The sequence below is a fragment of the Microtus ochrogaster genome, chromosome 21 (genome assembly GCF_000317375.1).
Source record: "Microtus ochrogaster isolate Prairie Vole_2 chromosome 21, MicOch1.0, whole genome shotgun sequence".
NCBI lineage: Eukaryota > Metazoa > Chordata > Mammalia > Rodentia > Cricetidae > Microtus > Microtus ochrogaster.
This window is the reverse complement of record NC_022022.1, coordinates 7,701,109-7,716,589: the sequence shown is the minus strand read 5'-3', so window position 1 is coordinate 7,716,589 and position 15,481 is coordinate 7,701,109. Positions and strand designations below refer to the sequence as shown.

Here is a 15,481-nt window from a genome sequence, read left to right as displayed (position 1 = left end):
CACCAAGTGCTCTTACCCAGGGAACCTGGTGTAAGTGTTTAATTTTATGTTTGATGTACACTGAAATCATGAATATTTAATGGGATCAAAACCATTTTGACCTCCAAAACCCAAAATGATCTTTCTAGAAATGAATGAATAGACTAATTTTTTTTGAATGAATGCTACCAGCCTTCTGCTCTGTACAGGGCAAGCCCTGGGCTCCTGGGAAAACTGATGGGTGTTTTCATTGGTGGCTGAAGGAATGATGTACGTTTCCTGGGTTTTCACTTCTCCATTGGCATCATGTTCTGCCTGGTCCACATTGTGACACAGAGTGACTGTTCAGATTTGCAGCAGCTAAAGAAGCTGCTAGCGTAACATTATGTTCACCCACAGTTATGCCTTACATGGTGTAATGAGTATGCTTGTGTATAAGTCATCATCTTAGCTGTGAAGATTAGAATAATGGGATAGAAGGGCTGCCCTTCGACCATCAGCACACTGTGAGACTCCTCTTACTTCATTTGTGGCTGGCCTGCCTTGCAGTGCTCACATTCAACTCTGTGGGAAGCCTGTTAGTAATCTGGACCCCTGCCTATGTTCATAGCATCACTACCCACAATGGCCTAGAGGCAGAAGCAACCTAAGTGTTCGTCAATGGCTGGTTGAATGGGCAACCAAGTGTGGAACAAACAGATAATGGAATAATTTCGTCCTTAACAAGGTACGCCATTGTTTATACGATTACTATATACTAATAAAAATAATGACAACAATGAATCTCTTAAAAAACAAACACTTAACTAGGACTAAAGGTAGACAAATGTGTCTGACTTCACTTCCACAAGCTTGTCCAAATCCGCAGACACAGAAGGTAGTCCAATTGTTAGCAGAGACCCCAGAGAGGGCCTGGACTGTCGCGGGTGATGCTATTTACCGATCATAGCATTTCTGCTCTTTAAGATGGAGATGTACTCCAATTTGGGTCTCTGTCTCCTTTCATCGCCTGATGAAGGTTAATATTCAGGAGGATGCCTATTTGTTTGTCTTTGGATTCACCTTCTTATTTAGCTTCTCTAGGATCACGAATTATAAGCTCACTGTCCTTTATTTATGGCTAGAAACCAAATATGAGTGAGTACATCCCACGTTCCTCTTTTTGGGTCTGGCTTACCTCACTCAGGATAGTGTTTTCTATTTCTATCCATTTGTACGCAAACTTCAAGAAGTCCTTGTTTTCTACTGCTGAGTAATACTCTAATATGTATATATTCCATACTTTCTTCATCCATTCTTCCATTGAAGGGCATCTAGGTTGTTTCCAGGTTCTGGCTATTACAAACAATGCTCCTACTGCACATACTGGCTTTGGGGGAGCCTAGGCAGTTTGGATGTTCAACTTACTAAACCTGGATGAAGGTGGGCGGTCCTTGGACTTCCCACAGGTCAGGGAACCCTGATTGCTCTTCAAGCAGATGAGGGAGAGGGACTTGATGGGGGAGGGGGAGGGAAATGGGAGGCGGTGGCGGGGAGGAGGCAGAAATCCTTAATAAATAAATAAATTTAAAAAAAGATGGAGATGTACTTCACAGCACCGAGTGTATATTTAACAGGACTGGGCTGTCAACTAAGATATGGTTTGGATGAGAAACTTTATGTTATACATTTTTACCATATCTTTTTTTAAAGGCGTATCGTTGTATTTCTCGTACTTCCATGTCCCCTATACTACAAAATTTGGGCATTTGCTTTGACTTAGAATAGAAATTGTTTTAGAATGATTTGCTAGCTTTCATGGACACTTATTCTGTGACAGGTAAAAAGAATTCTCTATTCACCGTCTCATTTAATCACAGTGACAGCCTTATAAGGCTGATATTCTTAGTCATAGGCTTTATAAAGGGAAAGTCTAGGTTCAGCTAAGGTGACAGGTCTGGAAAGTCATGGGGACAAGACTGACCCCAGGTGGCCTGACTTGATCCCGGTGCATCTTGCCAGTGGGTCTAAGTCTCACCAAGTAAGAAATGGAGGCTAAGGTTCTCTTCAAACATGGCTCTCTCGTATTTCAGACAGAGCCCTGGCCTTCCACGCTTTCACCTGAGTTGGATGTGAATTGCATCATGAATAACCATACAAATATAAACTACAGAAATGAAAGATTTTTGTTGCCCCAAACATTCTGGGCAAAAGAATCCATCAAACTAGCCACCAAAATGCAGCTAAAACTACCATGTACCGTGTGTTTGCCTTGAGCCAAAGAAGAATTAAAAAAAAAATCAGAGTGCTACTGAGAGATTTAAGCATTAATTCTAACTAAATGTCATTCCTTATATGTATGACATTGTTAATACACAACTGCTTTCAAAATTAAACTGTTTTCTGTCACATACGATACAAGTAAAAACAATTCAGGTTCTTTGAAGTCAGCAAATTACTCAAATTATGTGGCCATTCATTTACCTTTATTCCCCGCTGTAAGCATCCTGGGGCAGGTAGAAGACAGAATTAGGACCTAACCAATGCACACAGACTTGGGGTGGACGAAATGCTGGATAAACGGTAAGTGACATTGTCGCTATTGAAGAATGTGGATTATTCAGTCTCATGAATTACAGACATAAAGCTGTCTTTCTGACTTCTTCCGCAGCATCCATCAGATGGTTGCTAGGGCTACGCAGCCCAGTGACCAGAGGATCACACGTGACCAGCGGAGCACACGTGACCAGCAGAATGCTGCCCCGTCTTGTAGCTGATCCTCTGCTGACATTTAGAAATATTGACTTGATTCCTATCTTGACCGCTCTCCAAATATCAGGGCCAGTCAACCCAGCCTCTGGGTGGAGTAGGATTCCTACAGCTGAATCCAAGGCTTCTTGGCACTAACACGTCTACCTCCTGCCTGTGGACTGAGGATTGTCTGCCATGTGGGTGTGGTCAGTTGTTTGTGCCCCCAGGGTAGAGGAGAGCTGGCCAGCAACTGGAGTTTGGGTGGATGTCTTTGCTTGAGTGGCATTTTTCTCTGAAGATAGACCTACAGGTCTCCCATTTGGGAGGCAAACATGTTTGAACTTCAGGAACTCATTCCTCAGGCAATGGAGCTCTGACCATCTATAGCTTCCTACCTAGCTCAGACCTGACTTTCTCTGCTGAGCCTCCTTCAGTATACAGGGCCCAAATCCTTAAGACATTTGACAGTTCTCTTTCTCAACTTGATAAAGTCCACTTGGCTGCAGTTCTTCATAAGCTCCTACTGTGTGATCCTTTCTAGCACACACTCCCTTCCTCCTCATCTTCCCTTTTTTGAGTGGATGATGGGCCCAAGCCCAGATTTTGATACAATAACTCTTGGATTGTTTTTTATAGTCCCAAAGTGGTACTTCTTTGTTACAGCTCAATATTCCTAAATTTTGTTCCAAGTCTCATTATTTTACATTTATAAATATCAAGTTGGATTAATTGGTTCCAGCTCTCAAAATGTTTCTACCCAGAGGTGATTTTCTGCTATTTTCACAGTGGTTTTTGAGCCCCAGGCCTCGAGTTTGCACACGGGCCATATTCTCTAGGTATCTTTGGGAAGCTGATGTGGGACAGAAAAGATGTGCAGACTCCGGGCTCCACTGTATCTTTTGAAGGCTGTACTGGCCATAATCGCTTCAAAGCATTTCAACAAGTTCCTAGGACATGACCTTCCCTTTTGGAGAAACAGGCGGGCCAGGAGCTCCATAATTGAGCCATGCCGTCCGAGGCACCCTTCCACGCCACCTCTTGCAGCAGTTTTTAATACTTTCCCTACACGTGAAGTTAGACTAACTGGCCTGTAATTTCCTGGTGCGTCCCTGAGCTCCATGAAATAACGGCATTAGCTTGGCTACTTTCCAGTTCTTCCAGAATGTTTTTGTTTTGCTTCGAAACTCAGGCCTGAAAAGGCTGGGGAACACTTTTCGCCTCCCCTTCCCTTTGTTTCTTCCATGACATACTGCTCCTTCTGGTCTCAGAACAGCTGCCATTTTAATAACGTCGAATCTCTTAAATGTTTTCATGCGTTATTTGTTCCTACGCCTGGAGCTTGAGCTCTCTACTTTTCATTTTGACAAGGGCCACCCCCCCCTTCCAAAATAAAGGCTTGCAACTTTACCGCGTGAACTGTTCATCTGAAGCACTGTTTAAGGAATGACTTTCACCCTAGGAATTCAGAACATAGCAGCCTACTGAACTATAACAAAAACCTTCATTCTTGTGAATGACTGAATTCTTGATGGGGAAGACATGAGAAATATGTCCACACACCCAGCAGCTAAGAATCAAAGCCACAGGCGGAGCTAATCAATCAGGACATACTAGTCCAGCCCACTAACAGGGTCTTAACAATGGGCAGAGTAAGATCGGAAGATAGAACATTTGCATTTCTTACCTTCTTCTCATATTTATTTTTATGTGTGTGTGTGTGTCCCATATGTGTGCCAAGTGACTGCAGAGGCCAGAAGAAGGCGTCAGATCCCTTGGAGCTGGAGTGGTTATGAGCTGCATGACACGTGGGTGACATATGCCAGCAACTCAGGTCCTCCGGAAAGCACCAAGCAGTCGTAACCTCTGAGCCACCTCTCTGGCTCGCCCATGTCTTAGACACCATTTGGTCTAATATTTTCTGAAACTAATACCAGCATCTCTTTCAAGTTATAACAGAAAAACCCATAAAAATACTTTCATTAAGAATACCCTAATTATGCCTTTAATCATAGTACTTGGGGGGGTGGGGCAGAGGCAGGTGGATCTCTGTGAGTTCAAGGCCAGCCTGGTCTACAGAGTATGTTCAAGGACAGCCATGGCTATATAGAGAAACCCTGTCAAAAAAAAAAAAAAAAGAAAAACTGAAACCAAACATATAAACAAACAAAAATCCCTAATTATTAAAAAGTAAAATTTTACTGAGAAGATGAGGCAAATTAATATTAATTTGTAGGCACAAAATTGCAGGACATCATATAGTCTTTATGATTATCCTTGTTTTTTTATTGTATAGAAACTGAAAATCAAATCACCCAATAGGGTATACATTCCTTTGGATTTTCTTTTAAATAGAAAATTTGTTTTAGTGAATCCTTTACTTTTTGTTTTCATGAGGGTCTAATATGTCTTTTCAAAGGAAACCTTAATAATCATTCCACCTCAACCCACATGTCCCTGGAAACTCACGTCCAGCTGGGCAGGAGAGGTGGCTGCCATTAGCACGGTGTGGAACCTGATATGGCTAATATGGACAACTCCGAGTTCAAGCACACGGTAGAGATAACCACTGCTTCACCCCAGCTTTGCCTTCCTCATTTTTCAGTTCCCATGTCAAGTCTGAAATTTGTACATCTGTCTTAAGATGTTCACTTCCTGTGCATCAGGTTTCAATGCACGAGAATCTTTCGACTTAAGGCACACGTAGACGGCTCTCCTTAAGACATTCTAGCTGGTTCTGCAATGACTGGCAATAGTATCCTTTTAGTTTGTAGTCAGGACTTGGTACATACACAAAGGAAAAAGTTATATAATCTACATGGGTCCTAAAGCACGGGTGCACATAAGAAGACCTGGACATGGACGCTGAGTAAACACAAGTTCAGTCGGAATCTAAAACATACACTTCCTCAGTGTTTCTCTCTCTCCTCTCAATCCCTCCCTCTCTTCCTTTCTTATGTGTGTGGGTGTTTTGCCTGCATGTGTATTTGTGCACCATGAATGTGCCTGGTTCCCACGGAGGTCAGAGGAGGTTAGCATATGCCTTGGAAGTGGAGTTACAGATAGTTGTGAGCAGCTGTGTGGGTCCTGGGGATCAGACCCAGCTTCCCTAACGCAGGATTTATCCTTTCCTATCTAATGTTTATTGTACTATGGAACTACAGATTTACTGCACTTCCTTCAAGACTTCTCCTGTGTCACTGAGACTTTTCCTGTGTTTACTGAGACTTCTCCCATGTCACTGAGAGTTCTCCCATGTCCACTGTGACTTCTGCCATGTCACTGAGAGTTCTCCCATGTCCACTGTTACTTCTGCCATGTCACTAAGAGTTCTCCCGTGTCCACTGTGACTTCTCCCGTGTCACTGAGACTTCTCTGGCGTTCACTGAGAGTTCTCCCATGTCTACTGTGACTTCTCCCATGTTCACAGAGATCCCTCTAATTCCCATGTCTCTGTTTCATCTGCTCTCTTTTTTCTAACCCCCCTTTCTATATTTGGATGCCAGGATGATGTAGGAGGGTCTTCTACCCTCCCAAGTTAGACATCACTGAGACTAATGAAAGAGCACAGAGTTGATGGGGAAATGGGAAAACTTGAAGCTATGTATTTACCTGCGAGTGAACAAATGACCTGTAGCATTGCCTCTGGGGAATTAACATTAGCGGAAATCTAAGCAGGGTTTCAAAGAACTATGGTTTATAAATAAGGCCACTCTTGTATACAGTATCATGGCTAGATGAAATTCTAAAGTTTCAAAGGAAATTACACAATTTCAAATGAGTTCTCTGTGTATACAACGCCAATCCTTTCAAACGAAACCCTGAGCAAATCACTCAGGCATGTGGACCTTGCTATCCCAGACATTTCAAGTCTCCACTGAAGAGACATAAGGTGGCTCTGAGCCAGTTTTGCTGCTCAAGGATAAACTTCACTATAGTGAGGTGTCACTTTAACTGGTGGCTTTCTAAGCAACCACAAGTTGAGAAACTAGGAAGCCAAACAGGTTAATTCTGCTTAATAAAGCAAAAAAGACTAGGCTCTGGTTTAAGGTCAACAAGGGCATCCTACAAGTAGTAGTCGTCAATCATGTTGACTGTCTTTATGGTATTCTTGAACCTTTAATCCAAAATGGGGATCCGATGTGGGACAATGGTCTGTATTCTGTCAATTATATTTTAAATAAACTCTGATTGGTCAGTAGCCAGGCAGGAAGTATAGGCTGGACAACCAGACAGGAAGTAGAGGTAGGTCAATGAGAATAGGAGAATTCTGGGAAGAAGGAAGTCCTGTCTGCAGTCCTGACCCAGCCACAGAAGAAGCAAGATGTGACTGCTGAATAAGGTACCGAGCCATGTGGCTAACATAGAGAAGAATAATGGGCTAATAAGTCATAAGAGTTAATAAGAAGCCTGAGCTAATGGCCAATCAGTTATAACTAATGTAGACCTCTGGGTGGTTTCTTTGGGACTTAACGACTGTGGGAACTGGGCAGGACAGAAAACTCAGTCAACAAATGGCCCCCAACCCCGACAACAGAGATTTAAAAGGAAACAAGACTCGTGAACTCCCCCAAGGTCAAGCAACTTTTTTATCTATTATTCCTTTTCCCAGTGGCCAAGTTTTCTTGAAAGAGAAAATGTAAGACTTCCTAATTACACTCCTAAAGAGTTTGTCTACGGAGGTTTCCTACTTGCTATGGACCACGCAAGCAGAAACAGACTCATGGAGCAGGTGATCCGTGTGGCTCAAAAGTCCAGAGGCTCCAGAAGGCTCTGGCTCCTGAGCCTCTTCCATGGCCACCACTCCCAACTACCTGGACACTCCCCACAGGTTTAACTGATATCACTTTGGTTCCCAGTGGAGGAGGCATCAGGTGAGGGAGTCAGTGGGGGAGGGGCCCGAGACTGGAAATGCAGATGCACGCTTTTCTCCAGATGTGCCCCGTCTTAGGCTAGGGCTGACCAGGAGCCCGCACTTGCTTCATGTTCTTTATCATTCGTGCTCCAGTGATTGATGGTAATGGATTTCTGGTGCCTCCGAGGCCTGATCTCCACGGTGCCCCACCCTGTCTTCCTCTTTCCTTCTGGAACCATTCAGAAAAGCAAGTGTGGGAGGCTTATTGCCCAGATGCTCCAGTGGAAGAATGTGGGGGAGCCAGATGTGAGAGGGACCTCCCCTGAGTGGAGAATATGCAACCGAGAGTCCCAGCACATGTTGGAGCGGGCTGGCTTGCTAACGAAACTCTGGATTTGTAGCATGGTGCTAGCCCACATCCAAGTCAAAATGCCTGTCCAGATTAAACGTCAAAACTGCCCTGTTATCATCTCTGTGCTTTTACTGAGTATCTTTGAAGAAGAAAGAATCCTTTGGGGGGAGGGCCTAATTGATCCCAGGCCTGATACTTGGACATGGATTTCCACGACCACTTCAGAAGAAAAAAATCCAGCTATTTTAAATCCAGGTATCACATAATGTTTCAAATGGTGTGCACACATTCAGAACATCGTAAGAAAGGATAGGAGGTATGTAATTTGGCTGTGCTTGCAGAGTGAGTGTGCCAAAACACTGAAAGAGGTATAGCAAGAATTAATGCCAAAATATTTACAGTTCTGTCAACTATCCATAACTACAAGGAAACTGGCTCAGACACTACTCAGGCCATACTGAAGAGGTCATGATGGAATCACCTAAGACCTGGGACACATAAAACGTTCACTTGTCTCCAACTGCAAACAAGCTTGTCTCTGAAAGATTCTCACATCCTCATGATTTAGGTCTGCCTAGCCATAAAATCATGCCTAAAAACTGTAGGTGATATTGCAATTGGCCACTGGACTTCTGTATCTCTTGCAAGCCCTAAGGAAGATATTAACGGGGCAGGGTGAGAAGAGACCCTTCCTCACCGAGCCCGAGTTGCCAGCCCTTGGCACAGGAATTACGTATAAGCAGCTGCTAGCTAATGGAATGTGTCACTAATCTGGGGAATATGGCAAGTATGACGTTGATTACAGTGAGATGTAAAATGTGCACAAGATTCGCTAACTGATGAACAATTATTCCCACTGTGGCCCTTCCTTGTTTCCTTCCAGCACTCAACACTAACAATGGCTCTCTTTAATACTGCCACACATTCAATAATTGTCATGGAAGGAAGGGTACAGCCAATGGTTTGGTTTATAACTGCTCTTGATTTGTGCTTTTTTAATTGGAACAATGATGGCGTAAATAATCCAGTTAAGTTTACTCTAAAAGGCACGCGTATGTGTGTGCCTCCACTAGAAGGAGCAGACATATCCAAAGGAGAGTGGAAATTGACTTTAAGATTGAATTAAAAACTTTAGAAGCATCATACTGCCTGCTTTATTTCTAAAGGTTATATAAATCTCTTTGACAGACCTGGTCACTCACCTCATAATACAACGGTAAATTGCTGCTCGCGAGTTTTTTCCCCTTTTTAGCTGAGGCAGTTCCAGCAAGTGCCTGTATTTCGTTGATCTGTAAGACAATTGAGTTAACTTATCATGAAAGAAAGACTGGCTCAGGGAACACACAGATCTGTGAAACTTTCAAATATCTCAGGGATTCAAATTAAGCCATCAGGCAACTTAGCAAGAAGGTAACAGTCATCACGTGGATGCCATATTTGTAAACTCTAGGCAGGCTGCTGTTACCTGCAGAGCCTGTGCCCCCTGACAGCCCTTCTCTATGGCCTCATAGCCTCTGACTTGAACCAGCTAGGTTCTCTATAGACTTCACTTTTCAATTAGTCATGTGCTTTACCTATTTATCGTCATTTCCCCCTCTTTTATTGTTGTCTAACCTTATAGTAAATAATCTCTCAGAGATCTCGGCACCCTGCCCGGAATGGTTGCAGAAATCCTTGCCGATGGAACGAAATTTGAATGGACTACATGAATAAAAAGGTTAGTCCTTTCAGATTAAACATTTTAAATTGTTTGCAGAATGTAAATGTGTGTTTTAAAGTCATCCACTATAAATAACAAAGCAGTTCAACATGTGATCATTTTTGCCTCCTCTAAAATTGCATTCCACAACTTTAAGGAAGAATGACTTTGGAGGTGGTAAGGCAGGAAGAGGCAGGTACCTGCTGGAGGATATCTTGCCATGACACTATACTGAAGAGTTTACGCTGAGGGACTTGGACAGCCATTTCTAAAGCACGAACGAGAAGATCATCTTCAATCCGGTTCCCAACCACGAAAGCGATGGAGGCCTTCCAATCGTTCTGTTACAAGAGCGGACAGAATTAAATGCTAAGCGTTCTTCACTGGGTTAAAAGCTCCCACTGAAAATCACAGAGTTTTCTTGTAAATCTTACTTTAAGGACAGGGTTGACCTTGAAGTACATGCGCAGTTTTGACAAAAGTAGCCACAAGGCGGCAGTATTGTGCCAAATTTCATGTAACTTGACTAAAATTTTCTTGAGAAACCAGAAAAACCATTTCTGAAGGTAGATAAATTCCAGTAAAATGCTGTCCACTTTGCATCCCCCAAAACGTTGGTGTTTGCAATCAATATATTATTCCTGTGCCACAAACGTACATTAAAATGCAGTCTCAAAACAGTAATCATTCTTTCATTTCCTCGTCCTTTCTCTAGACAGTGACTTGAAATAGTGCTAGGTTTATAGAAGAAATCCGAGCAATAATTGCTAACTATTGGGTGACACTGAGTAAGTTCGTAGTGGGAACCAGGACACACCTTCTCCTCTCCCTGTAAATAAGACCATGACTGCTGATTCGCAGAGGGATTCTTTCCATGGCGAGGAAAAAGGCTCGGACATACAATTTTGATTCAAACAATTTAAAGAAACAAATTGCTAAAGACAGGGATTTCATCCCGCAATCCCTTTCTCTCCATTTCCTCCCATTTCTATTGGCAAAGGCAATTCTCAGGGAGACCTAGTGGAGCTCCATGCATTTCCCCCACCCCTCACGACCTCCTGGTGTTTGAAAGGGGGCTGATTTCTGCTTCTGAACAAATTGGTCTCATGGGGAGGTAAGACAGTGTGTATGACAAAGACATCAGGGAGAAGAGAAGAATATGAGGGGAGGGAACCCCAGGCACATGACATCACTAGGTCTCAGGGTCCTCATGCATAATAAGAGAATTAGGCATGGCAGTATCTAAGCCCATCACTAGCTCAGCAGTTCCCAGCTGTGGGTCATGAACCATTTGGGGGTTGAACGACTCTTTCACAGGGGTCACCCAAGACCATCATAAATTATGATTCATAACAGCAGCAAAAATTACTGTTATGAAGTAGCAGCAAAAATAATTTTATGGCTTGGGGTCACCACAGCATGAGGAGGTGAACGAAAGGGTCAGTCACAGCATTAGGAGGGTTGAAAACCACTCGCTCTCGCTACTTCTGGGAGACCGACATCTGTGGAGTAAAACCTGCTCTTGGTGGATGCCAAGACAATGTCTAAGGAGACTGGAAAACTTCATGCAGGTTTTTTGTGACACATGCAGTTTTGTGTGGCTCTCTCTGGACTCTGCTCACAGCCAGGCTGACACGGTTAGAAGCAGAGTCTAGGTGTGAAGAGAGGCAGGGTCCCTTCTTTCTCACCAACAAACAGCGTTTCCCATGGGAACTTACTACATGACAAGATCCACCCCGTGTCCAGCGCCATCAGGAAAACAAAACCACATGTGAGACCATAAAAACGTGTGCATTACTTACAGAGAACGTGCTAGGTTTGCACGCATGCAGACAGGCGTGACTTTTTTTTTTTTTAAATTCTGTTACTGAGTTTAAAACCTTTGTGGATGCTAATTTGATGTAGAAAGAGAGAGCATTTAATTTTTTTGTTTAATGGTCTGGTCCTAAAAATTAAGCATGGTATTTTAACAAATTGTTTAGGAAAGAATTCCATTGCCACTAACGGAGTTTCCTTGCACTGGATAACATCCCTACCCCTGGGGTACTCCCATCAAAGCCGCATCTGTGGTGAGAGCTGCAGGGGAAAGCCCCTTCCGTTCTCACAGAACAGTACCCACCTTTCCTGGACAGGGCATGTGCTAAAGTTCCGACACCAAAAACAACTACTTCCTTCTCTCTCTCTCTCTCTCTCTCTCTCTCTCTCTCTCTCTCTCTCTCTCTCTCTTTTCACTGCAAGTCTCTTTGCTGATATTTGAAAGCCAATGGTGGCAAAATCTTGTCACGCAGCTTTTTAAAGACAGTTCCAATGGGGTATTGTCACCGGCTACCTACCCATTAGGATCCCGTGTGAAAGGCAGATGTGGGGCATTCCAGACATGAAGAAAGGGGGGAAGAGGAGAAAGGAACTAACAATCACTGTGGATCTCCCATGTGCCAGGCACATGTTGCCCCTCCAAACCCCTACGTGACGCCGTGAAATGGGCACACCAGTACACTGCAGATGGAAAGACAGGTCCAGGAGTTCAATGCTTGTTTAAGATCATCGTGGCAGAAACCCACGGGAACTGCGCAGAAAGCTGGCAAAGCTGTGATTATTTCAGGACAGTTCTAGGGCAGGTCACATCTGTCACGTGCTACTAATTGATGAAGATTTACAGTTCTTGTAAAAGTGCATCGGGCCTTCAGAAATAGCTTCCATCCAACCCCCAAAACATTGTAAATCACATTTTAAAAAATGGTATTTTATAAAGAGGATGAGCAGTTAAGGCATCTCCCAAGTTTCCCTCTCTAGACACCCATGGCTCTGTTTTCTTTGTTCTAGAATGTTCTAAAACGAAACAAATGAGTCTATTTTTTTCAATCCATGGTCCTGTATGTCAAAACGTGTGATATATTCCTGATGTCACGTTGAGACAGCTCTTGGAAGCTAGATCAGGAATCTTCCTCTCATTTAACAGCATCTAAAAGGTCCAGCTGTGGCCCGGTTTTTACCCACACACTGGTCCTTAAAGCTGCTTCTAAATTGGGTCTGCTTTCTAGAATAGGATCCCAAAAGGATGTTGTTAGGGCTGCAAGTTCTCATCTAATCATATGCCCAGGGCCCCAGGAAATGTGAGACAGTGGTCACTTTTGGGGGGGTGCCTGAGGGGACAGCTGCACCAACTGCTGGCTGCAGCAGGGGGCAGCGGGACGCTGGGAAATATACACCACTGGATGAGGGTGGAGGGCACCCAAGTGAACGAGGCTCTATTAGCGCTCCAGGAAAACTGCAGCTTCCAGATTTTTACCATCAACAACTTGTTTAGAAATAGGATGTTTTCTTAGAAAAAAACAGACACAAAATTGGATTTGGTAAAATACTGTCAAAAACAACCAAACAAAACCCCCCTAAACAAACAAAACAACAATAAACCTTCTCCATATATATCCCATTTCAACATACAGTTAAACAGAGTCCTTAAATTTAATCTCACAGGGAAGCCAGAGGAATTTAGCTCATTGAGACTGAACACTGACCGCGGGAGAGGGAGACGGCAGTGCCATGTCACAACCAAGTGACCATACTTGTGGTAACAGTAGTGTTCCCACCTGTGCTCGAGTTCCAGACAGTTCAGGAACTTTGAGGGCACTCACCAGGAGCTGGGAACTGAAAACTGGCCACTTAGAGAAAGCAGTGGACAAGCTTAATGGCGAGGGAGGAGGCTTTTATTCTAGTGTACTCCAATGCTTTGGACAGCGAAGGTGGCTCTCTGCTACCCGGAGACATAAATGACACACAGATATCGCTGAGTCCTGTCCTAGGGAGCTATTGATAAAGTTGGTCAAAGGTGGAAGGGAGCTGTGCATAGACACAATCCATTACCTTCTATTTGCTTAAGCCGTCTTACCTAATTTGAAGCCTGGCAGGAGGGCGTCTCAACCCAAACACTCGCGTGTAGTCTCCTAAGGCAAGAAAGCCTTCAGTACACGCAGGGAACCTGGCCAGCTCACAAAGCCTCCAGTCTCGCAGACATGGGGTAGATTTAGAACTATTTTTCTTTCATATATTAAAAATTCTCCAAATTTTACTAGGCATTCCATATTCTAATATGATTATAACAACTCCTTCACTAAGCAAGGGGACATAGCCGCTAGACAATGGGGCTGTGATTGCCTCCTGCTGTAGCAGGCGTATCAGCCGATACAGGAAGACAATGGAATGCTGTCTTGGTAGCCTTCCATAGAGCTTCTGGGAGGAGGTCTCCTTGGGCTCTACCCAGAGCTGACCAGAGATCCTTCATCAGTAAGAGACATATAAGTCTTATGTAATATCCATGCAGCATTTAAGAAGTTGGCTTGACTGAGAACCATTTAAGACCAGTAGAGATGCAAGCCTGCGCTTGGTGTCCATGGACTCAGCTGAAGGAACCCTTTCTTGTCATGTAGATTGACCGCCAAGTGGACAGGCGTTTGGGAATGTCTTTCTCGTGCTAGGTTTTTGCTTTCAGAAGACTTGGCTCTCCATCAGCAGAGGAGTGTTAGTATGGGCTTTTGGCCAGGAGAAGAAATATTTTCATTACCTCAGACTGGCTGCTGCAATTGTATCTGTTAAAAAGGAATTTTTTAACTGCAAACTAAGTTGAAAGCAAAGGGTCAATAATAGACACACGTCATATGATAAACAAGTACAATATTAATGATGATGACATGCTTTTACCTAACTCTTTTTAAATCAGATATATATATATATATATATATATATATATATATATCCTTCATAATTTCTCCTAAAACTTAGTTAGATATATTAGTGCATACTGCATGAGGAATCCTTGTTTAGGAATCAGATCATATGGCCATGACAAGCAGACTGCCAACTCTTGAGGTCAGAAATTAGGATTTATAGACTAGTGTACCTTGGGATGCTTGGCATGAACAGAAAATAGAGCCAGGATCTCTGTAGAAAGGCAAGGGGATTGACTTGGGCACTCAGAGGACTCTGACTCTTGGAATCATCAGTTGTGAGACAGTATCACGTCAGGCAGTTGGAGGGTTCTCATTCTGCAGCCCTTCAGTCCCTGAGCGCAGAACACACTGAATCCGGCCTAGCATGAGCCCCATTGGGGATCAGTTACAAGGATTTAGGGTCTGCTAATACACGTTTCCTGAGAGCGATTCAGGTAAGCACTGATGCAAGGGGAAGAAGCTGCTAATGACTCCGGAGCAGCATCAACTATAAAACCACACCCCCTCTTTTTCCTTCTCCCTATTCTTTCCTAACTCCCATCAAAATGATGTCCTGGTCTCTCTTTCCTTCACCCACTACAAACAGACCACAAGTTCTGGGAGCTGGAATTCTACAGACTTGAGTCACAGTGGAAGAGTATCCAGGGGCAGCAGGGAGAGAGAACGGATGTGAGCCAAGGAAGCAGCAAACCCCACTGGTTGGCCCAGGCCAGAATCTGGGAGAGGGTTGTGCTTCTGCTTTTACCGGCCGTTGTCTGTCCTGACATGACTGCTTCAAGTGATAGTGAGCTTATGATTGAATCAAGAAAAAATCAGACTGTCAATAGTTTCATTGTCAAAAATAAAATGTTAATTTGAATGATAATTTGCAAGATAATTTTCTCTTTGACAATAACAAGCCTGCTAGTTGCCATGATTCTAATGGAAGAGAGGGCCCAGGTCATAGACACATAGAATCTAGCATATTAAAGACAGACTCATCTGGGGAGTTTGGGGAGAGCATCTCAGACTGTGACAGGAGATACTTTTCCATCAGTTTGTACCTGGTGTCCATTTTCAGAAATACCGTCCTATTTTCAACCACAAAACCAAGGCAAACAAAACAGCGCATGGGAGATCAATGAGATGGCTTCAGGCAGTAG

The 15,481-nt window shown here is 43.6% G+C and overlaps 1 protein-coding gene across 1 annotated transcript in view; it reads right to left on the bottom strand.

Moving 5' to 3' along the window:
• Spag17 (sperm associated antigen 17) overlaps positions 1-15,481 on the bottom strand; it is a 234,078-nt gene that overhangs the window by 180,051 nt on the left and 38,546 nt on the right. The window contains exons 2-3 of the mRNA XM_026784085.1: positions 9,813-9,953; positions 9,116-9,202 (exon numbers count right to left, since the gene is read on the bottom strand). Of these exons, the coding sequence (XP_026639886.1) occupies positions 9,116-9,202; positions 9,813-9,953 (228 nt within the window). The remainder of the gene's footprint in view (positions 1-9,115; positions 9,203-9,812; positions 9,954-15,481) is intronic.